Source organism: Trichomycterus rosablanca, chromosome 26, assembly GCF_030014385.1.
Source record: "Trichomycterus rosablanca isolate fTriRos1 chromosome 26, fTriRos1.hap1, whole genome shotgun sequence".
In the NCBI taxonomy this organism is placed as follows: Eukaryota; Metazoa; Chordata; class Actinopteri; order Siluriformes; family Trichomycteridae; genus Trichomycterus; species Trichomycterus rosablanca.
Window position 1 is genome coordinate 17272674 of NC_086013.1, and position 25152 is coordinate 17297825.

At 41.8% G+C, this 25152-nt stretch overlaps 1 protein-coding gene across 1 annotated transcript in view; it reads right to left on the reverse strand.

Moving 5' to 3' along the window:
- Positions 1 to 25152, reverse strand: part of arhgap31 (Rho GTPase activating protein 31) — a 39248-nt gene that overhangs the window by 7481 nt on the left and 6615 nt on the right. The window contains exons 2-11 of the mRNA XM_062988431.1: positions 12517 to 12619; positions 11667 to 11811; positions 10649 to 10731; positions 10056 to 10163; positions 9312 to 9466; positions 7775 to 7982; positions 4406 to 4530; positions 3036 to 3092; positions 1903 to 2652; positions 1418 to 1587 (exon numbers count right to left, since the gene is read on the reverse strand). Of these exons, the coding sequence (XP_062844501.1) occupies positions 1418 to 1587; positions 1903 to 2652; positions 3036 to 3092; positions 4406 to 4530; positions 7775 to 7982; positions 9312 to 9466; positions 10056 to 10163; positions 10649 to 10731; positions 11667 to 11811; positions 12517 to 12619 (1904 nt within the window). The remainder of the gene's footprint in view (positions 1 to 1417; positions 1588 to 1902; positions 2653 to 3035; positions 3093 to 4405; positions 4531 to 7774; positions 7983 to 9311; positions 9467 to 10055; positions 10164 to 10648; positions 10732 to 11666; positions 11812 to 12516; positions 12620 to 25152) is intronic.

Sequence of the window (25152 nt, forward strand, 5' to 3'; positions counted from 1 at the left end):
ATTAGTGCATATTCCTGCTCCTGATTAAGGCTGACGAGGCCGTTCCACGCCTCCTCCGAAACGTGCACAGCCAATCGACCGTCTTATCACCCACACTTGACGAGTGCAGCGTGGCAGAGTACTGTGCACGGAGGATCACACACTCCGCCACACCCCCTCCCGTCTCCATACAGGCGCCACCGACCAGCCAGCAGAGGGCGCGACCGCCCCGTTCCTGAGAGAGCATCCCCTACGGTCTCAAGTCCCGCCCCCCACCCGGACAACAGGCCAATCGTTGTCCATAGCCGCCCAGCCTCGACCGTGAAGGCAGAGCTGGATTCGAAACGACGCTCCTTCGAAATCCAGCCCTGGTTGCGGCGCGTGTCTTTTTACCGCTGCGCCACCTGAGCGGCTGTTATTCCACATTATAAGTACAGAGGAACCTCGATTTAACGGGCTTAAAGGGGGAAGCACTGATCCGTGAAAAACATATGACACTGTAAATAGGTAATGTAAAACCTGTAAATCTATCTATTTCCTCGGCTGCTCCCGTTAGGGGTCGCCACAGCGGATCGTGATCCGGATTATTGATTTAGCAAAGCTTTTAATGTCCTTCCTGACACGACCCTCCCTAATTATCCAGGCTTGGGTCTGTGCATCCCAGTGACTAAGTACCTAAAGGACAATTCAGCGACTCCTATTGGCTTGGCTGCATGTTTTTGGACTGTGGGCGGAAAACGGGGACACGGGGAGAACATGCAAGCTCCGCACAGAAAGAACCTGGACCGCCCCACCTGGGGATCGAACCCAGGACCCAGTTAGCCACCGTGCCGGCCAACGTAAAACCTGTAAATAAATATTAAAATGAACGTGCTGTACTTTTCTACGCTGAATTTCCCTGCTTACTCCTTACACACGCGAGCCACAGAAACGCCCCTTCCACTTTCTAACTTTTCAGCAATACCTAGATGCCTCTTTCTCTTAACACCTTCTTCATCTTTTGAAGGCATAACCAAGCTGTAGAACAAAGAGAGCCTCCTGTCAAAATAAAGCCTAACACTCACGTAAACAGAGAGACGTGCGCCGGCCAGCGGACATCTACTGAACTACTTACTGTCTTGGTACGCTTCTCGTGGGAATTTTAACCAATCGGACAGTTCTTTTTAAATCGAGGTTCCACTGTACATAATAAGCTAAATATATGCTCTATATGACTGTATATATCGATCAGATCCCTCTCCATTCCAGACACAGCCAATCATGCCTGTATGTTAATGCTGGGGATTTGAATTTTGCTTAGAAGAAGCGTAAAAATACACATGCAAAATAAAAAATAAAATGCAACACTTAAAACTAATAAAACTGATCCGACTTCAAACCTATAAGCAAAAATAAAGAAATGATGAAGCCTCTGTGAAGCCTCCAGTGCTCATCTTACCAGTTGTTCCAGCTTTTTGGGCTCATTAGGCTGCATTAGTGTAGCATCCAGTTTTTTCCCAGGGGATCGAGGAATGTGTTCGGCGGTTCCTGTCGTTTTGGGTTGAGTCGGCATCCGGTCGTCTGACGCTCTCACGCTGCCGCGCGGTTCTTTAAGCTCTGCGTCGCTGCCTGAAACGATAAACGCAGAACAACCGTGGTAAAACCTGATTAGAAGCGAATTTACATCCTGGACTGATCATGAGAATTAGTTCGTGACTATTGGGGCACTTAAGGTTTGATTTAAATTTGCTATAAAAGCTCCCAACAGAAATGTCATTAACCTATTCAGACAAACACTTCTACTGCAGATCCTCACAGGAAACGAGGAAGCGCTTCATTATGGTGAATTCAATAGAACTTGCAATAGAAATATTCTTTCAAATTAATTGAATAATTGAGCCGGTGTCACATGCACACCCGCCCACATACATAATTGAATCTTACTCTGTGCCGCTGTGTCGGATGGGACCACCCCGGTGCCCCGCTCCACCGCTTGACTCTCCTCAGTGGGGACGGCACTGTTGCTGTTGCTATAGATACCGTGTCCGCCGCTGTTGCCGGGCGGGTTATCTCTGCCCCCTAATAGCCTCTCCCTGTCTCGTAAATCCGAACTCCCGCCGCTGCTGTGAAGCGGCTCCCTGAATCCAGCGCTCTCGCCCGGCTTCATCGTGCCTCCCTTCCCCGCCACCCTGCAGGGGGTGCTGTTGGAACTGATGACGGCGGAGACGCGCAGCGGCACAGACACCGCGAACGGCTCGGAGATGTTGAGCGCCTTGCGCTGATGCCGCGGAGACGACTCGAGCGGGAACAGGCTGCCCGGGAAAGACGGCCTGGACGAGCCGTTGTGGGAACCGGAGTACAGCGTGCGGCGATTCTTCGGAGACGTGGGCCGACACGTGGCCGACTCGTCCCCTTTGTATACCTTGAGCTGCTCGGGAAGTGCTCGCTGAAGCGGAGAGGAAGCGGACGCAGGAGAAGCGGGAGACGGAGACGTAGACGATGAAGCATGGGAAAATTCTGGGTTTTGGGCGCTCGGGCCGTGGGCGGTGACCCCGCTGGCTTTCCGCAGGTCAAATTCCCACATTGAATCCTGTTCGTTCGGGTCGTAGTTGATGTCTGAGCCCAGGGTTCGGGATTTCGCCACATGGGAAAAGAAGCCGTTCGCTGCTCCGGCTGCTGCAGCTTTATCGTCATCTGTGTTGGGAGATCAGAGTACAATTGTTGTATTTGGTATATGTGAGCATGGGTTAAATTTAAAGCATTAAAGCATTAAAATATGACAATGTAAGAAATTAAACTGTTATATCGTGTAGCTACAATATTAAAGCCATGCGGTTTAGAATACTACTGTATAGGTTTTGCACGAGTGATTAGAACACAGGTGTAATATGGATAAACAGGCTTTTCACAGGAGACCCGCAGGTCTGTTGACTGTTGATGTACCACTTCACACATGCAGATGTCACTTAATCATCAGTGCGTTCTGCGTTTCATGTGTTTTTATCTCCACTTGAGCAGAAATTATTTAACCATATGCATTAACACTGTGTTGAGTGATGATGGTGTTATAGCTCCACCTGTTGGCAGTGAGCAGAGCGAGTCCATGCTCTTCGATGGTCGTATCACAGTCTTCTCTGTGTGGAGAGAAAACACACACTGCATTTTACAAACACCACTGAGTGAAAGTGTCACACATTTCAAATAATTCATTATTAATATGATAATGATGTGTGGCCGCACGTCTCATTAGATTCTTGGGAAGTAAAATCCTGTTTTTGCCTACGATGGAGTAACGAAGACCATGTAAAGCATCTACTCCCAGTATATTCAGTAATATAAAGGCACAAGTAATTAACCAAAAGGTTCTGATCTGATACTGACTGTACATGCTGGACTAGTAATCAAAAGGTTGCTGGTTCAAGCCCCATCACTTCCAGGTTGCCACCGTTGGGCCCCTGAGCAAGGCCCTTAACCCTTAATTGCTTAGACTGTATACAGTCACAGTACTGTAAGTCGCTTTGGATAAAAGCATCTGCTAAACGCTGAAAATGTAAAATGCAAATGTAAGTGTTTAAGTGCTTCACGTTTACTGGTTATTCTGCACTATGAGGCATCATTGCAATCCTACAATCCTACGGCAATTCAGTTAGCAATCGCTTAGTCAAAACGTCCAAGATGTCGAAGCCTAAAGCAGCTAAAAACACGACTCGGGTAACTGAGCTTGGAAAACTAACAACCAATTCTGTGGACGCAAGAGGGGGTCAAAACACGTACGAGAATTTCCGTATTTGAGACGGAACATGAAGCCTCGCACCGTCGCTGGACGTTCTAGGTTTACATTCAACTATTAAGCTAGCTGTGCTGTGTGTCGTAGCTTCATTTATTCTATCATTCGATTTATGAGTTTAATTTGAGCACATTTCCTCGTAGGACTTTATTTACAAAGATTTGAAGATGCAAGCATGTATGAGCAGTCTTCAGCGTCCCTCTGAGGTGACCACATATGTGGAACTTCTCAACTGTGGAAAGTTCCACAGAACACGTTGGAGCAGCGTGTCTTTGACTAGACGATGATCAGCCATCAAACAACCAAACCCTGCTGGGAAGGTATTCTTTCCTGAGTCCTTCACCACAATAAACCTACTACCTTCACCAGCTCTCAACTCTCAACCAACAACAGCATGATCTTTCTGTTTGTTTCACATTGATGTTTAAATTGAAATGAAGGTTGTGGAAGATCTTGCAAAAAGGTATAAAATCCTAAAAATCAGACAGAGAGCTTCAGTGTTGCAGCAGCAAGGAGGCGGTCACTCACAATCTGCCCTTCTCTATCTTAGACCAGCCAAACCTGGCAGGTCATGGACCGTGGCATCAGACCTCTGCACCAGCTAAGCACCCTCAGATGTAAATTTTTTTTGTCTATGTTAACACAGTACACACACTGTACCTGAGACGTTCTGTGCTCTCATGAACACACTCCCGTTGCGACTGAGTTTCCCCTTGGCGTCAGTGACAGACCGACCCAGGCTGAATATGGACTTCCACTTCTTTGACTTCCCAGAGAATTTCCTCCTGTTAGGAAGAGATGAGGCGTGTCATTACCCCACTTACAACACCATTAACCCTCACTGCTGAATTTGTCAGTTAGGATAATTGTGGTCGAAGCTTTTGAGATGGATTGGCGCCCTGTCCAGAGTGTTCCTGCCTTGTGCACAGTGTTTCCCGGTTGATGAAAACAGAATGAAAATATTAAAATTAAAGACACACTTTCTACACCCTTGTTACACCACAAAGGGATAAAATAAAATCAGTTAAATAAAGGCATGTTTACACTGTACTGGTCTCACCAAGAAAATCATGTTTAAAATATTATTCCTTTGCATTTCTTAGTTTCTTGGGACTAAACCAACAACAAAACAATATATGTATTACTAGTGCACACTGTATTTTTAATGAGCCTCTACCAAACAGAGATGATCACAAAAATAAAGCATGATTTTGTTCATGAAGTTGACATATAGGTTAGAAACAAGATTATTTAAATACAGCTTATTAGTATAAGTATTTAGACTCAAAGTAAGCTCAGACCATTAAAGGGGTAAGAACTGCCAAAGCTGTTGTGATGAAAGACTAAAATGTATGACCTTTGATATAATAAACTTAAATAAGTCATAAAACAACTGAACTTCAGGCTTGAAATGTTTGGTACAAATAGATTATCACCTGTAAACATAACGTAGGTACACAGTGACTGACTGTAACCCTACTCTACCCTGTTTATTAATGTAAACGACAGGACCACCACTAAGCAGATGATATTTAGTTGGTGGTTCATTTTTACAACAACAGTGACACTAAAATGTTAATAACATGGTCGTGTTATGAGCTGGGCTGAGAAAAGCAAAAATCTCCAAGCAACAGAGACGGTCCTGTGACTACGAGCTGACACCAGTGAGGAACTCGATGAGAACTTACACACTGTGCTCGGAAAATAATGAGCCACAGTCTCGAATTAGCCACGTGTGAATAATAAAGTGGGACAGTTAAAGTGTTGATGTCCAAGATTTAGAATTTTCTCAACGGGAGCTGTATTCGGGTCAGCGTCCTGGCGTGAATGTGGTGTGTCCAAATCATTATTATGTTCTAAAATAAGCCTTAACATATTATTTTATTTTTAACATGTTTAATCAGTCAGATGATGCAACTGCCTAACCATATGTAGAAATATTGTAATATAATCATTTTACATCTCTGGAACATCGATTTCAGTCACCAAAACACAAAATTATATTGGCATAAACTTTAAGTGGCATAGCTGGAAATAAAATGTATTTAGGAATGAAGATAGTTTAATGTCATAAAGAAGATTTTTTTTTAATACTGGTAGAGAAGCATGTGTATAAAACATCTGTATGCAGTGTAGTCATTACATGATGTATAAAGATGTCGTAATAGTTATAAAGGGGTCTGGGTGTTTTTTAATAATACACATCATATAAAGTGGTGTTTTTTGACATTTTTGGGTGCCGAAACTAACCATCCTGTTTAAAAAGCAACGCTTTATTAGGGCAAAATCTAGAAAGTAAGAAAGGAACAGGACATGAGGTTACCGCCGAGGTTAAGGATTAAAGTCGAGACTGCCGTGACAACTATGCTGCTCCTGCCGGATATGACGGGTCGGGAGTAATTGCACCAAGAATGACAAGAAATCACTACAGACATTATTGAAGACTAGCGCGAATAACAACTCTATTATTATTTATCTATTTATTACCAGTTATAACTTTTAGATCATTTAATTCTGTGTTCGTATGCTCTGTGTAAATCGTGTATTTATTTAAAGTTTCCTCCTGGCCACCCAAGAAGGACGGAGGGCCCTGCTGAGTCTGGTTCCTCTCAAGGTTTCTTCCTGTAATTTTCAGGGGGTTTTTCCTTGCCACAGTCGCCCTCGGCTTGCTCAACAGGGTTTTTTTGTATCTGTCGGTCCTGGATTTTGTAAAGTTGCTTTGAGACAGCGTCTATTGTAAAAAGCGCTATATAAATAAAGTTGACTTGACTTGACTTGACTTGACATGACAGGACAAGACCAGGAGGACGAGAACAAGAGCTACAAACATAAACTGAGACCAAGGTAAACATGAAACTAGAACAAACTGTTTATGAAAGCATGGCAATACTCAGCCAGGAACACAGGACAAACCGAGGTACATACAGTATACACACACTAATCATGGTAATAAGCTACGTTGAACAAATAAAATGACAGACATCGGGTGGAGACAGGGCGTGGGAATGCTAGGGGGAAGCCGATTTTCTGGTTAGATCATCAATATCAACTCATTTTTGGGTTGGGTTGGGCGATCGTGCCTTCTCTAGGCTGGCTCCACCACTCTGGATCTCTCTTCCACCTCGAGTCCAACAAGCCAACACTCTCCACATTTTAATCTGAACTGAAAACCCATCTTTTCCCTCTCGATTCTAACTGTTCACCCTAATCCATCCCTCTACCAAGCCTTGTCATGCTTCTCCCTGAGTTTGTGCTTGGTTCTAAAATTTGTATGTGCTATTTGAGTATAATGTAGTATAAATAACCCTTTTTATTTAAATTGAGAGCACATCCTAATAAATGAATTCCATTTATTTCGGCTGCTCCCGTATTGAGGGGTCGCCACAGCGGATTCTGTCTGCGTACCAGACTTGGCACGGTTTTCACGCTGGATGCCCTTCTCGACCTCGATCTATGAATTTCCATAGATCACGCTGATAATGTTGAATGAACGGTCGTAAAACCGTGCATGGTTAATGATCAGTCCGTCTACACCCACAATACATCGTGATCATATAAATATAATATGCTGTCAACCGCTAGAATTGACTTTTGTTTTATTTATTTGTTGTCGACTCGTAGCGTTTCTCTTCATAATCAAAATCTTTTCATAAAATCAAGTGTGTGTGTGTGTGTGTGTGTGTTTTATGGGAGGGGTGCTTGTGTAACCTTGGGTGTAACAGCTATAGAATAACATCTGTGATAGTGTAAGCCAAATTACACAGTGGTAAAGAGCAAGGATAACAGTGTGTGTGTGTGTGTGTGTGTGTGTGTGTGTGTATGTGCTAACTGTTGCTGTTGGGCAAATTTACAGTTTAAAATAACCTGACCGTGTCCTGGTGTGTGTGTGTGTGTGTGTGTGTGTGTGTGTGTGTGTGTGTGTATACAGTAAACATTTCAGCATGTCTGTATGCAGCACACTTGTTCTTTCTGAGCTCTAATAGTGTGTGTGTGTGTGTGTGTGTGTGTGTGTGTGTGTGTGGGGCATACTTGTTCTCACTGAGCTCTATAACGGTGTGGTACATGGCCGCCGTGCTGGTGTCGGGCAGACTGTTCTCTCGTTGCCGCTCGATTCTCGCCGGATGATTCGGGCCGAGCGATCGAGCCTGAGCTTCCTCAAGGCTCATCAGCTTCATGGGTGGACACTGACCGACCGCTGGCAACGTGGCATACTTCTCCACACACATCACACTGGCACCTGTAAACACACACACACACACACACACACACACACGCACACATAAACCTTAGAAACAACTCTTCACATGTGCATTATTTCCTGTGTACTGTTCCAGTTGGGTGTGGATCCAGAGCTGATCCCTGATTTGATTTGGTGAACCTATAAGGAACTCACACACGCTAGGACAGAACATGTCAGACATCCACAGACCGTTGTTAATCATGTGTGGTCGTTACCGAACGTAAACACGCTCCACGTTAGCATTGAGTTCATGTTTACTTACTCACACTCACTCATTACATGTTTGTGTTGCTGCTGCTGGATCTCGGCCCAGAGGTTTTTTTTCTCTCTGTTGTATTTTCGGCCTTGGCTTTAATTTCATTGCGTTCAGACCCTCCACCCTCAAGGATTCTCAGTATTTACCATCATAATTACAGGGACAGTGGAGGATTAATGTTCTGATCTAGTGTCCAGAATGTTGGAAGGTCAGATCTCGAACGCTTGGATGTTTTTACTTATCAGTCACCTGGGATGAAGCCTTGTGTTTAATAAACTAATGTGTGTAAGGGCCTTGAATTACAATAAACTTGATAAAACAATCAAATGCTCTTGTTCGGCTGAAGGACAGAATCGTGTTTACACACAGAGCAGTAAATACAAGAAAAATGCTGAAGCAAAATGCACATTTTATTAAGGAACTGGTACATATTTATTGTGAAGATTTTGTTCAAATGCAACCATTTGACTACAATTCAAGAATTTAAATAAAGTCTAAGAAGGCTCGGGGCGGCACGGTGGGTAGCACTGTCTCCCACGGTCCAAAAACGTGCAGTCAGCTTAATTGGAGACATTGAATTGCCATATAGATGAATGAGTGTGTGTGTGTCTGCCATGCGATGGACCGGCGCCCTGTCCAGGGTGTTACTGTGTGCCTTGCGCCCACTGAAAAGCTGGGATAGGCTCCAGCACCCTCCCGCGACCCTGATTGGATAAGCGCTTAAGAAAGTGGTGCAGTACAACGCTAAGATAGGTGTTTAATTCTCAGAGGTGCTATCATCCGACCAGGCATCTATATAAAAATATGAGGGATGGCCGAGTCCCTGTGATTAATTAGTACCCTGTCCAAGGTCCAATTCCTGTCTTGAGCCCAGTGTCACGACACCAATCACGATAAAGCAGGTTTAGAAAATCTGAGATCTTCATGTAAGATCTCAAAAAGCAAATGAAATACCCTGATTTGGATTTGACGATTCTCTTATTATTGGTAAACAACACTAATCATATCCTGTCTTATAATCATATCATTGTATAAAGTTAATAAGAAAATGAAAATGAATGTTTCTGAACCTGTGACTGAACCTTCTTTGGGTCGAGGCGGATCAGCTGCATGGTTGAAGATTTGCTCCGTGTGGTTCAGGATGAACTCCACCACCGACTGCTGCACCCGAACCTCCAGGAAGGCCTCATCACCGTTACACGCCGACACCTCGATCTCCTTAGAACTTCACACACACACACACACCACAAAGCATTACATGTACTGTACATGTCTGTACAAGATTAATTTATTAATAAAATGTTCACTTTTAAATGTATTATTCAGACAGGCAACACAAATAAGAAACATATAACAACAATTCCAATTTTACTTAAAAAAAAAAAAACTGGTCTGTTGTCCATTATATTCTATAAAATTAGATCAAACAATTCAAGAGTATTTAAATAATGTCTGGGTTTATTCTGGGTATTAACAGGAGGAAACATATTAGTGTAAAATGCTGCATAAATATGAATACAGCAATATCTCTAGCCTTTAGAAATGAATTCGAAATCCTCTAATTGTGCAGGATATTCTACACTGTGCTTCACAGGTTATGGACAGACTGAAGCCACCAAGATTATCTGCTATTTTACCATCACTTTCTATTAAACGTTGGTCATTTTCACACTGGACTGATTCTGGACCTGTCTGGGTGACGGTCATTATTGTAAAATCACATTCATACAGACACAGTCTACCGTCATGTGTAATATGTTTCATTTATTCACTTTATTCATTCTTTTACTTAATACTTGTGAGGTGGGACATACCGGAGCAGGTTGGGTGCCCACACCAGTGCCAGGTTGCGTGTGTGCATGTTGGTTTGGTGGCTGAGCGTGGCCAGGTGAGCCAGGTGCTTTGCCAGGTACTCCAGAGTCCTAATGTCAGACGGGTAACACAACAATGCAGTGAATAAACACAATAGATAATAAACACCGATAAACAAACACTTACAGACATTATGAAGTCCGGCCGGTCACTAATAAACACCAGGTAAACCTTCATGTCTGAATTTTTAATCAGTTTATGCATTTTCTGCCAATCTAGTCATATCCAGTTCCCTAGTTATATCTCCTCTACTGCTGCAGAGTCCAACACTGACCGAGGAGGGAAGTACCTAATACATGCCCCCCTCTAACAGGTGTGCAGTAGCCAAGCACTTCTTTTCACTCTCACACAGACAGGTACTGAGAGTCACACACTGATCTCAGTTATTCACCATCTCTGTGCAGCAGCAATGAGGAATCCCTTCTGCCCCCCCTGCCTCAGACGTAGCCAAGTATGCCTGTATAGATGCCCAGTCATCTGATAATCTCAACAGAGGTGGGCGAGCGTGTGAAATCGTGTTAAAAGCCAGTTTTACCTGAAGTGGGCGATGGGCAGCTCCTCAATGACCTGCCGAACGTTTGTGAGCTGCTCATGTTCCTCTTTAACACACACAGTGTCCTGTACGGACAGAGTCAGAGACACTTTGTTGAAGAATTATCAATGGTGCAATTGTAGATACATCCATAAGTAAAAGATTTATAGATACACAATCATTAATTATACTCATTTTAAGTTATTCATAATAATCTAATACATAATATCATACACTGATGAGCCAAAACATTAGAGCCACCCAGTTAACATGCTGTCAAAACAGCTCTAATCTGCCAAAACATGGACTCCACAAGACCTGTGCTATCTAGCAGTTCACTCACTGTATCCTAGTGCCATCTATCCATCTAGTCGTCCAATAATCTTGGAGAAATTAGGATTCGCCAGACCATCGACATTCATCTCATTCACATCTGTGACAGTAGCTCTTCTGCTGGTCCACCTTGATTTCCTCTGGCATCTATTGGTGTTGTTCGGGGTTTGTGGCTCGTCCCTCCTCGGACCACCGTCAGCGGGTGCTCACCAAGGCTGCCCGTGCCCCTCTTGCTATTCGGGAGATACTTCAACTTAGTCGTCTGGCCATAACAATCTGGTCCAGATCAAAGTCCCTCGAGTCTTTATGTTGATCAGATCTCCATCAGCCCAACATCTAATAGATCTCCCACCCTCGCGTGCACCAGTGCTACCAAATACGCATTGCCATGCGGTTTTTGGGGGTGGTCCTAATGTTTTGGCCTATCATGTATACTAGAGTAAACTCTACACACTTACATACGATAAGGTTTTCTAAGCGATTCAATTTTCTCCAGAAATGAAGTAAAACGCTGACGTTACACAACTGTGAAAATCATAAACGCTGCAGCTTTTCTGTCAGCAATTCACGTTCATCACATCCTTTAAATTTCCACTTTCGGAGCATTTAAATTGCATTCAGCTCGATTCTAGTGAGTGAAAACGACACGGATGTGATTCTCTAAACGCTCTATAATTTCTGGCCTTACCGTGAATCTCTGGTAGAGCTCGTAGGTAAGCAGCGGGTTGGGCAGCTCTCTGAAATACAGCTTACACAAGGATCCGACACAGTGGATGTCCTGGAGATAGACTTCCTTGGTGAGATCAGGACTCTGCTCCGAGTTGAACTCCTGCCTGCACACAGTTCGGTTCATCCTGATCAGATCGTTGCTACACAGACGTACGACAATGCTGTTACAGCGCTCAGTGCTAACACACATGATGCTCAACACACGCGATTGGTTGCATCTAATGCAGGGGAGGTCAGATCGGGAATTCAGCTAGTTGTGAGTTCATGAGGCAAAAGCTTTGAACATCCAGGTGGGTAGAGCAACCGAAAGGTTGAGAGTTTGAATCCCAGCTCTGCTATTCAGCCACTGCTGGACCCTTGAGCAAAACCGTTAACCCTCTCTGACCCCAGCTTCCAAATGAGATGGGATACCCAAAAAAAGAATTTAATTGTACTGTACACATATATATGTATATATGACAAATAAAGTCTGTTCTGTTCTATTCCATAAACATGCAGCATGTGGGCTCACAGATCAGCAGAGTGCAAAGCGAATGCTTTCTAAAATGCTTCATATCATAACATCATTTAACACGTGTTACTTTTACATTACATATTACGAGCATATTACCCTCCCACCCTCAGACACAGCCAATCACATCTCTGTAGACGCCCGACCGGCCTATAGCACAGCTTAGGGTTGGGGATCATCGACAGCTTTAAATCGGGACATGTGCACTCGTCAGGAGGAGCAAATTCGCCTCGAAACTGACCCTTTTTATCCGGTAGTGTGAGCATAAGGTACAAAAGTAATCACAGTGAGGTCCGACCTGAGGCGCTGAATGTTGGAGGTGATTCCTGAAAGTCTGTAGATGCCGTCCACGATGCCGTGCTTCTCGATAAACTCGGCACACGTCTTTAGAACCTGAGGGACTGCAATACAGAAAAAAATAATCACATTTACGATTACAGTAGTAATTGTTTACATTTAAATCAGACCTACACATTTATTTCAGGGAGAGTACAACACGGTTATAATTACACTGTTATAAAATCAAGACGTTATGGATCATAAGTGCATCCCACAGCTCACGTTTGTTTCCTAGCTCTTACGCCCTTCAGCCAACAGATCAAGTCTGTCAGATTTTGTGAATGCGGATCAAGAGCTCGGCTACGTTTGAGTTTCCTGTGTGTAAGTGTCTGAGAAGATCATTTATCGAAGCGCTTTTGGAAGCAATTTCACCTGCAAGTCTTCCTGAATACGTATCTACATGCTTTGTACGCCTGGTTGAGGCAGTTTATCCCAATCTTCATGACAGATCCTCTCCGTCAGATTGGATGGTAAGCATCTAGTTACTGCTGTCTTAAGGTCTTTACACAGATGTATATATATATATTGTTTATGCATTTTCTCCCTTTTAGCGCGTCTAAATGCCAGATTGCATCACGCTTGCTCTCCACCAATGCCGATCCCCGCTCTGACTGAGGAGAACGAAGCTAACCCACGCCCCCTCCGACATGTGGGCAGCAGCCGTATGCATCTTATCACCTACACTTTGACGAGTGCAGTGCGGATTAGCCCTGTGTACGGAGAGACACACCCTGAGAGCACTCTTTTCTCATCTCTGTGCAGGCTCCATCAATCAGCCAGCAGAGGTCGTAATTGCATTAGTTATAAGAGAGTCCCTATCCGGCTTTAATACCCCACCCCTATCTGAACAACAGGCCAATCGTTGTCCATGTGGCCGCTCAGCCCAGCCGGCGGGCAGAGTCGAGACTCGATACGATGTATTCGAGATCCCAGCTCTGGTGTTCCAGCGTGTGTTTTACAGCTGCGCCACCTGAGCGGCCGATTTTACACGGATGTTTGATGGGGTTTAAGACCGGAGTTGGTTGGGCCACTCAAGCACATTCAGAGACATTTTAGCTTTTAGGTGCCCGATGCCTCAACACTAGGAAGGTTTAAGGTTTAAGCACCAAGCTCCTTTTATTTAACAGAAGCCTGAGATCTATTCCTTTGATCATGAATTCCACAGACAGTCGCTTGGACTTCATAGCTTGGCTTCATTACAAAAAAAGAAATGAACTAAAAATGTGAAACTGATGAAATGTTGTGCATTCAATGGCAACAGAAATCAAATCTGCTACCATACAGATAATAACGATGCATTTAAATCTCTGTTTACTGTGTGCGTATATAACCAGACATTCTGACTCTTTACTATGAGGGTGTGACTGCCGTTGTACCGCTAACAAGCGTTCAGTCATGCAGAAAAATAACTCGCTACAGATCATTGCATTTCTAAAGCATGTAGAATGACGACACAGGCGGTTCCACGCAAATGTCAACGCTATTACAGACGAAGCTGTGAGCAGAGAAGTAAATGGGTTAGATCTGTATTTAACTGATCTACATTTATAAGGAAATTGGATCATTTATCCAGAAGAGTGGCGTGTTTTGCACCGTTTTAACAGAACCAGATGTGTTTCATTTAATGACACTAGTAAGGCTGAGACTGGAGCAGGAATTTCCCGCCACTATAAATGTTAAATGGGCCACGAGTTTTTCTCTCTAGAGGTAGTATGTTATTTATACAGCTTCATTCTCACACTGACAGGCTTCATACCGACACACTGGATAAACCGCCCCAGGTGATAAGTGAGAGCCTGTCAATAAAAGTACGAGCAACGTGACTACATACTGATACTGCAAAAACAATAATAATTAAAGCCCTACCTAATTCACAGCCGTAAAAATCCTGCCACGGCTGGTAAAATGAGCCGTTTCACGTGTAATACGTAATCTGATGTGAAATCCAAAATGTATGGTTTGTGTGTTTAGCAATTTAACTTTTTTTTATTCGTGCAGCGTTCAAGTGCTTCACATTTACCGGTTAATCTGCACTATGGGGCGTCCTAGCAATCCTACAGCAATTCAGTTAGCAATCGCTTAGTCCAAGACACGACTCGGGTAAGTGAGTTTGGAAAACTAACAGCCAATTCTGTGGACGCAGAGGAAGGTCAAAACACGGAGGAGGATTTTGGTATTTAAGACGGAACATGAAGCCTCGCGCCGTCGCTGGATGTTCTAGGTTTACATTCAACTATTAAGGGAGCTGTGCTGTGTATCGTAGCTTCTATTTATTCTATCATTTGATTTATGAGTGTAATTTAATGACTGTCGTGAAATTTGGCTCTACAAATATCCATAAAATCTGTGATTTTTGAAAAACAAGGTCTGAATTTAGTAGGACCCTACCAGTAATCAAATGTGGAGTTTCTTGGATGTGAAATCAGTGCAGCTTTTCATTTAATATAAATGTGTTTATTTTAGGCATTAGATACTAGCCTAAAATGGAAGGTGGAATTAGCACTGGATTATATTTAATATGTAAATAATATTTGCTGATCTGTCTAAACACATGACGTTAACTCGCACTACAGTACACAGTCTAAGCAATTGAGGGTTAAGGGTCTTGCTCAAGGGCCCAACAGGGGCAACCTGGCAGAGGTGGGGTGTGAACCAGTGACCTTTTGATTACTAGTCTAGTACCTTAACCGCTAGACTACAACTGCCCTCCACCAGCATCAGCATGAACATTTTCGTGATTACAAATTAAAGCCTAAATCTTGGAGCATGCCACAATAACACCTTGGATACTACATGGATTATCAGTATTAGATCAGTGGGAAATTGGGATGTGAACATTTCTGGGAGTTGAGGGAGGAAAAAGAAAACTAAGTTGTTGTAGTGTGGAATAAAAAAGCCAATAAAAAAAGGAAAAACAAGAAAAGCCACAAAGTTTGCTTGAGCTGAAGATCTGAACTGAATTATCGTTGCTCTGAAAACATAAACTGCATTTAGTCAATTGATTCTTTTATTCTGGTCAATCTGTGGTGTGACTGCATGCTGTTAATAACGTCGACAAGCCCTTGGCATTTATTTTTGGCTAAGCCGCAATTTAAGAATTCGTTTTGGCCCAAATGTTCTGAAATTAGGTGGGAACAGGACAGACCTTAAATGTACACGACGTTTAGAACGGGGTGCAGCGAGGGCTCCAGTCAAACACAGTTCAGCGGAAAATGACCATAAAGATAGAACCCGAGTGTGTGAGAGGCGGTGAGCGCAGGATGTGTGAGAGCAGCTGGGAAGAGCAGAAATAGCTATAAAGGAAAAGCAGGAGATTCATGAGCAGGGAAAAAAAGGGTCGATAATAAAAAGCACTCAAACTGTTTGTTTGAGACAGAACGTGTAGGATGTTGAATTGCTCCTCGTCGTCGGTTTAAATGACTTCTGCAACCGATTTGTCATTAAAATACGTGAATTTATTATTCGCGGCTCCGAGCGAAACAGAGGAATTAGTGCTGGAATATGTACTGAATCAGGGTAGATTTGAGAGGGTAGCAACTAGAGCCGCAGCCATCCTGGTTCATTCTGATTTATTAACTCTTAATATGAACGATTAATTTATTTTAATGACTTATTACCAATTTTAATGTGTTGTTAGTTTTTTAATGGGCTAAATCATCCGTTACATATTTCTAGTACTGTTAATTTATTGCAACATGAAATTATTATTATTATTATTATTATTATTATTATTATTATTACTTTAATTTCTTTTCAGGGCAGATAAAGGTGAAAGAAAAGGTGAAAATTAACTAACTAACTAATGAGCTCTAAAAGATTTTAAGATTGTACAGCTTTTTTATTTATGGATACAAATTATTGCGCAACTTAAACTGACATTACCCAAAATTATCTTCTTCAAATAATAATAATATATTAATCATTGCTACAGCAAGATAAAGAGAAAATGTACATGTAACACAATAGCTATAGCATAAATACAGAAGCAGTTGTTTATTTTAAATCATAATAATAGCTTAATAATAAAATAGTTTAATCATTAATAAAAGAAAAATCATTCCTGTGTTCCTCTGTCACCCGTTTCTATTTTAAAGCTTCTCCTTAAACATTACTGGGGGTTCTGGTTTATGTAGAGCTGAAATGTGTTGATTAACAGCAGCGCTGCTTTAAGGCGCTAATTCATTTTGCAAAACTGTTCATCTACAAAAGTAAAAGCTTTAACTCGGAGTAATGTACAGGCTGTGGTTGTTCTAAATTATTTCATTCAATTGTGCCAACTTGGTGTAAATGTCTTTTAGATTGGAGTAAAATGAGTGTGGACAAACTCCAACCTTACAAAACGATGTGTACATATAAGCTCTAATTTGTTCTTACACTCTCTTACAAATTCAGATAATTTATTTATTTATTTATTCAGCGAAAACGCCACGTGCTATCTCAAACTCAAATTATTAACATCACACAATCACACCACAGATCGGCCAAAATAAAAGAATAAATCGACCAGACGCAGATTTTGTTTTTAGACCAGTTCAGATCTGGGCAGATTAAGCAAACTTTGTTTTTATTCTCCACTGAAACAACATTGTTTTATTTTTCCTCCCTCAACACCCAGAAAATCACAGTATTGTGTTTTTAAAGACCTTAGTGTGTTCATTATAGCCTTTTATGGTTGTGTTACTGATTTAATAATCCATAACACCGGTGATGTTTAACTTTGTGGCACTGACTGTATCCATGTGCACAAAGTGAGGTCCATAAATACATGGTTTGACGACTGACCCCTGACCTCGACCCGGCTGAGCACCTTTGGAATGAATCGGAATGTCCATCAGGCTTGCCAAATATGTGTATAAACTATTGTCCTTAAATAGTGTGCACTTGTATGTCTGTTAGCACTGGGCTTATATTATACAGGTTGTCCCTAAAGTCTGGACACATGAGCAAAATGTATATTTTCAATACATTTTATTTCATTAGAATATTTATCAATAACATGTTTTATGTGTTTTCTTCTATTTGTGATGCAATATGTACAGTGTATCACAAAAGTGAGTACACCCCTCACATTTCTGCAGATATTTAAGTATATCTTTTCATGGGACAACACTGACAAAATGACACTTTGACACAATGAAAAGTAGTCTGTGTGCAGCTTATATAACAGTGTAAATTTATTCTTCCCTCAAAAGAACTCAATATACAGCCATTAATGTCTAAACCACCGGCAACAAAAGTGAGTACACCCCTAAGAGACTACACCCCTAAATGTCCAAATTGAGCACTGCTTGTCATTTTTCCTCCAAAATGTCATGTGATTTGTTAGTGTTACTAGGTCTCAGGTGTGCATAGGGAGCAGGTGTGTTCAATTTAGTAGTACAGCTCTCACACTCTCTCATACTGGTCACTGAAAGTTCCAACATGGCACCTCATGGCAAAGAACTCTCTGAGGATCTTAAAAGACGAATTGTTGCGCTACATGAAGATGGCCAAGGCTACAAGAAGATTGCCAACACCCTGAAACTGAGCTGCAGCACAGTGGCCAAGATCACCCAGCGTTTTAAAAGAGCAGGGTCCACTCAGAACAGACCTCGCGTTGGTCGTCCAAAGAAGCTGAGTGCACGTGCTCAGCGTCACATCCAACTGCTGTCTTTGAAAGATAGGCGCAGGAGTGCTGTCAGCATTGCTGCAGAGATTGAAAAGGTGGGGGGTCAGCCTGTCAGTGCTCAGACCATACGCCGCACACTACATCAAATTGGTCTGCATGGCTGTCACCCCAGAAGGAAGCCTCTTCTGAAGTCTCTACACAAAAAAGCCCGCAAACAGTTTGCTGAAGACATGTCAACAAAGGACATGGATTACTGGAACCATGTCCTATGGTCTGATGAGACCAAGATTAATTTGTTTGGTTCAGATGGTCTCAAGCATGTGTGGCGGCAATCAGGTGAGGAGTACAAAGATAAGTGTGTCATGCCTACAGTCAAGCATGGTGGTGGGAATGCCATGGTCTGGGGCTGCATGAGTGCAGCAGGTGTTGGGGAGTTACATTTCATTGAGGGACACATGAACTCCAATATGTACTGTGAAATACTGAAGCAGAGCATGATCCCCTCCCTCCGGAAACTGGGTCGCAGGGCAGTGTTCCAGCATGATAATGACCCCAAACACACCTCTAAGACGACCACTGCTTTATTGAAGAATCTAAGGGTAAAGGTGATGGACTGGCCAAGCATGTCTCCAGACCTAAACCCAATAGAACATCTTTGGGGCATCCTCAAGCGGAAGGTGGAGGAGCGCAAAGTCTCGAATATCCGCCAGCTCCGTGATGTCGTCATAGAGGAGTGGAAAAGCATTCCAGTGGCAACCTGTGAAGCTCTGGTAAACTCCATGCCCAGGAGAGTTAAGGCAGTTCTGGGAAATAATGGTGGCCACACAAAATATTGACACTTCAGGAACTTTCACTAAGGGGTGTACTCACTTTTGTTGCCGGTGGTTTAGACATTAATGGCTGTATATTGAGTTCTTTTGAGGGAAGAATAAATTTACACTGTTATATAAGCTGCACACAGACTACTTTTCATTGTGTCAAAGTGTCATTTTGTCAGTGTTGTCCCATGAAAAGATATACTTAAATATCTGCAGAAATGTGAGGGGTGTACTCACTTTTGTGATACACTGTATGTATGTATGTATGTATGTATGTGTCCAGACTTTAGGGACACCCTGTATTATCCACATGAAGTTTCAATGTCAGGATATTATTAAATAAATCAGGGAGAATATAATAATGTGATGTTAGTATGAGTTTATTATTAGTTCATTAGCTGACCTGCTAACAGGGCTCTGATTTATAGCAGCACCATAAATTTGTACTACACGGTGTGTAAGAGCAGTAAAACTCCATGTGTAGAGCAAAACTGCACTTAATATTTAATTAGAGGCATAAAAGTCATTTAAAACGGGTGGGAAACATTAAAGTCGGTGGGATCTGATGTCCCTGTAAGCTTATTTTTTTTTAGAAAACGGCTCTTAAACTAAACTTTAGGAATCTATAAAATCTATGTTTATTTATGTATTTAATTTAGATTTGGGAAAGTCATCGAGCTGATGGTTTGTAAATACACATAAACTTCACTGATTGGGCGCTTCACAGATACTACAGACTGTGATCATGGGGTATCACCTCATTGCTAAAGCTGGTCAAGGCTTCTCAGAGGGGGTGTGTGCTAGTTCGCAGCCCTTCTCGGCCAGCATATATGTCATGCATTAGAGGAGTTCAACAATGCACTAAAGGGGGGGCGGGGGCGAACTGCTTAACTGAAAGTTTGGTCATCTGGTAATTAAATAAAAGAGATTTTATTTGTCCCTGAACTTTAGTTTTTATAAATAGGTGCAAGTCAGCTTAAGTGTTGTTTTTTAACATGCATTAAAAACTTAATGTAAAAATTAATGTAAGCTGACGAGTTTTCTGTGTTTACTGTTTCCGCTTGATTGTGTTTTATTTACACACCCACTGGAACATGCTCCCTCTGAAAAATCCACCGTCACAACTACAGCGCGATCCTTATTTCAGGAATAAGACCAACATTTAACAGACTCTTGTTAATCTCCTCGGTTTATCTGAAAGTGATACGGTGCCAAAGCGCCGCTCTCTGTGTTTATAAATGGCTCGAATCCCAAAGCAGCCTGGAAAGCCTCCATGCTGATTCTGGCACATATGTTTCTACAAACAGCTCTACAGATTTAAAAAAAAACGTTCTTTATTCAAGTTCTTTCCAACAAAACACGTTCGTAAGTGGCTCATATTTAAATAAGAAGAAGTGCTGTAGGTCCAGACCAGCAGAACTAACAAACACATCAGTTAACATTTTGTTGATAAATACTGTGTAGTGAAAATGAAATCAAAGAAAAATGTTAAAATTGCCGGTTAATATCTGTGTATTATTTTTTACATTTATATCTATTTTATCCAAAGCGACTTACAGAAATGTGACAGTATACAGTCTAAGCAATTGAGGGTTAAGGGCCTTGCTCAAGGGCCAACAGTAGCAACCAGGCAATGATGAGGCTTGAACCAGTGACCTTTTGATTACTAGTCCTAGGCTACAACTGCCCTAAACATTACATTTACAGCTGTGACAGTATCTAAGCAATTGAGGATTAAGAGCCCAATAGTGGCAGCCTGACAGTGCTGGGGATTGAACCACAACCTTCTGATTACTAATCCAGTACCTTAACCACTAGGCTACAAACTGCCCCTATTAAAAAAATATATTTAAAAAGCCTTAAATAACATAGTTAAAATGTGTCATTTTATTATATGCAATATTTACTCACACATGAATGTTTATTATTGCATGAAGAATTACTATCATTATCATTATCATTATCATTTCTATCCTCCTTGTTTTTACCTTACAGGAAGCTATTTTATTTTATCTACCTAACTAGTGTTGTAAACCGCTGAGCCTATTTTTAGTTTTAATTACAGATTTGATCACACAACAGACCCTAAAAAATACTAAATACTGCCACTAGGTCCTGCAGAACTGATTTACATCGTCATATTATATGTTTTTTATATATATATATTTTTGTTTATGCATTTTCCCCCCTTTTTCTCCCAACTTTTTATCGCTTCCAATTACCCAACTGCATTATGCTTCCTGTCTACGGTAGCCGATCCCCGCCCTGGTTGAGGAGAACGAGACTGACACACCTCCTCTAGTAGCCGACTGCATCTTTTCACCTGCACGAGGCGTGTTCATATACGGATCAGCTTTGTGTACGGAGAGACACACCCTGATCAACGCGTTATTCCTCGACCCTGTGCAGGCGTCATCAATCAGCCAGCAGTGGTCGTAATTGCATCAGTTATGAGGAACCCTGGTCCGGCTTCCCACCCTGTATGAACAACAGCCAATCGTTGTTCATGTAGGCACCCGGCCCAGCCGACCGTTTATGTTTTGATTTCGAGAATAAAGTCGAAATATTTTGGCCAGTGAGCTGCAACGGCTTGCCAGTTTAGAGAAGCATGAAGTGAGCATCTTAGCTTAGATGTTCTGCTTCAAAAAGTGAAAGTTCTACTCCAACAATAGAGACGATTTTCTCAAAGTCCGTCTGATTCTTTCTTCTAGATAAAATCTTTAATTACAGATTTGATCACAGCATTTCCAAAGAAACTGAATGTTTAGTAATGTTTATTAATGTAAACAAATGAAGGGTGGGGTGGGTGACATGTACATCTACACGTATTTAGTACAGTAGGAATACAGCAGCCAGGTCCAGTTTGACCTGAGGGCAGTTTGACAGATTTCGGCAGGCCTGCAGCTTCTCTTTAAGAACATTTTACCGCATTCACATTATTTTTCATTCATTTTGGTGAATGGTTTATAATGATGCTGAAGGTTCCTTTAGTGATGTTAGACAGAACTGTTTTTAATAACGCCGTGTGTGCAGAAAAGATTTTATAAGCCTTTCTACAAGATTTAAAATGAATCGCAGCATTACGATTTCTAATCCTGCACGTCTGGTTCTCTCTGGTCGTGATAGATGTACAGTAATTACATTCCAGGCTGATTAAACACTTCATAATGTGAAGAGATGGCATGTCAGTGATCTACTGGGAAACAACATTGTGTGTTACAATGAAGTGTTTATACGTGCGCGAGTAAAACTAATAAAATATTTAACCTGTTCACACTTGGGCTGAATGTTTGTGATGAATTCATTACTCGGTGTACGTTTTTTAAATGCAATCATGATGCATTTTACTTTTTTACGTCTCCAGTTAAAGACGGACGTTTCTCTTTCAATATTATCAACAGCGAAGTAGAACAGACCTTAAAAATGTACTGCTAGATCCTGCAGTACTGATTTACGTCTGTGTATTAGGGCCACCGTTACTGTTTTTTATTATTTCGAGAATAAAGGCAAAATATTTTGGCCAGTGTGCTACAACTACAGACAAAAGAAAGCATTGCACACATATTCAGTATTTAATATTTATAAATACACACATGTATTTACGTATGCATTTCTCAAAACTACTATTCTACTATTTTCTCTACTGCTGCTACTACCTGTTTGCTAACAGATGCTATACAAACCTTTATTGTACCTGTGTATAGTGACAATAAAGATTCTATTCAATTCTATCTTAGATTAGACGCCAACGACCTAAAAGTTCTGCTTCAACAACAGAGATGATTTCCACAAAGTCCGCCTGGTTCTTTCTTCTAAATAAATGCAAAGCCGTTTCATCGTCCTCACAGTAATAACAAACTAAAGCTGATGTGCCAGGAGATCGAGTATTTCTTTATTTGTGCAACCGGCACTGATTTTAACACCAGGATGCTGCTATGACCAGAATATTCTGACATTATTCTAGAAAAGATTTCGACTTTGTTCTCAAAACTTAAAAAAAAACCAACTAATTCACTTACACAAACACCAAGAGGAAAAGATGATCTCCAAAGCCTGTTTATTCATAAATTAATCAAAGTGAACTACAACACTTCATTTATTTTACTCTGAACAGCTAAAGCGTAAACTGAGAACCGTGGTGCTTGCCGTGCACACTACACGACTCAGATCGCTTTTAATCATCATCTTGTGATTAAAGGCTAATGTGCGCAACACGTTCGGTCCAGATGCGATTTCAAACCACACGATTTATTAGCTACCAGCGCAGATACAGGCTGTTCCTTAAAAATTAAATAAGAGAACCCGGTACAACTCGGATTTAAAGCGCATCAATGCAAAAAAACAGATGCGAGTTGAGCTTGGGAGATGCAGGGAGCAGAAAACACCAGCTGTTCGATACAGCACACGATCGGGACTGCGCTGTGACGAAGCGAGCGATCAAACAGTCTGCAAAATAACCAAAACCCGGAACTATGAACACTGCTTAACGGGGTGCGTGTAATAATTCAGCATGAAAAATTATACCAACAGTATCATCCTGTAATGCTCAAAGTACTGTATCAGGCTGCACGGGAATGTATAGAAATGACTTAAACATGCTCGTATTTCTCCCAATATTCTGTCTGATTTGTGGTATGTAGAACATCAACTGTTCAGCCTGATTCAGAAATGTTTTACACTGTAAAGACCACATACACCCTGTGATTCGCTTCCCTCACTTTTCTCTCACTCTCTTGTTTCCTGTTTTTAAACGTTGGGTTCCCCGTGCATTACAAAACATCAGACCTTCGGCAGAAAGTCGTGTGTACACGTTCTGATTCATGCGTGAAGAGATCCGGTGAATTAAAGTGCCGCGTTTGGTTAAACCTTGAGCGTGTGGAGATGGCTGGCACTGCAGAAGGCGACTCGAGGCAGGAAGTTCAGAATGGTTTGTTTGTTTCAGAGGAAGGTCGGCACACCCAGAGGCCTTGGTGCTGCTCTTACCGGCGACGCTTCCTCTCATACAAAAGTGTGTCGCCATCGGGCGCTTTGCCCTGTCCTACACACACTCGTGATGTTTACTGGGATTACACCGAGTTTACATGATAAAAACATATTTGTTCTAACAAGATCTACACTACAGTCAAGTATTTTGACTTAATTTATTTACCCATTAACATCCCTGTATGATTATTTCCTAATAACTGCACGGACCCAAACTGAGAACTTTATAATTGTGAGAGTGTTATCCACACCACTACACCATACACCCAGATATACAGACACAACCGTCGCACTGCACGTTAACACATCTAAAAACGTCCTCACGCTACAGATAAAGTCGAAATCTGACATACACTTCTAAACACATGTACTGTATATCATGACAGTCTTCTGATTTCACTGATTCAACGATGTTTTTGCCACCATAAAAGCACTAAAAACCCAAACACATTTTTCTCTGTGCGCGAGCGACAAGAAAGTCCAAAGTATTAACCAAGCCGACTGAGATAATGAAATTATCTGATGCTTATCAACCTGACACAGTTTTCATTAGATCAGTGCAGGTGAACTACAGGTAAACTACACACAGCACATGAATCCTATGGTAACAGTACAGGTTTGGCTTTACCGAGCGAGAAATAAAGTGCAAAAGTGAATGGCGACACTGCCAGATGTGCAGCACAGCAGGATCAGTAATGGCATTTATTAAGGTTATGTGTTGTATTAATAGAATAAAGCAGTGTTTGATTTAATTTGACTGATTGATTGATTACTACATTGATCCTCAAATTGCAGTGTTACAGAAGCAATTTACAATCACAAGCATCACACACAAAACGTCAATGTAGTCCAAAGAAATAGCAATATAAAAAAAGCTAATAAAATGAAATGCAAAAGCAACGTGAGTCTTAGAGACCTGGGTTTGAACTTCACCTCTGGTTAGCCAGGTCTGCCTCTCTAAAGCCCGAAAAACATCCAGAAATTCAACATCTTTGTCGAACTGCTCTAGTAGTGAGAGAATAAATGTAAACGTGTCGTGTGTGATGCCCTGATCAGGATGTATTTCCTGCACACAGTGTTTCTGAACAGTATCGACTGATGCAACCCTTGACTAGGATGAACTGTTTTTTTTTTCAGTCTGGGTTCGACACGGCCTGGAAAACTGAACCTGCTGTTTTTTGGGAGG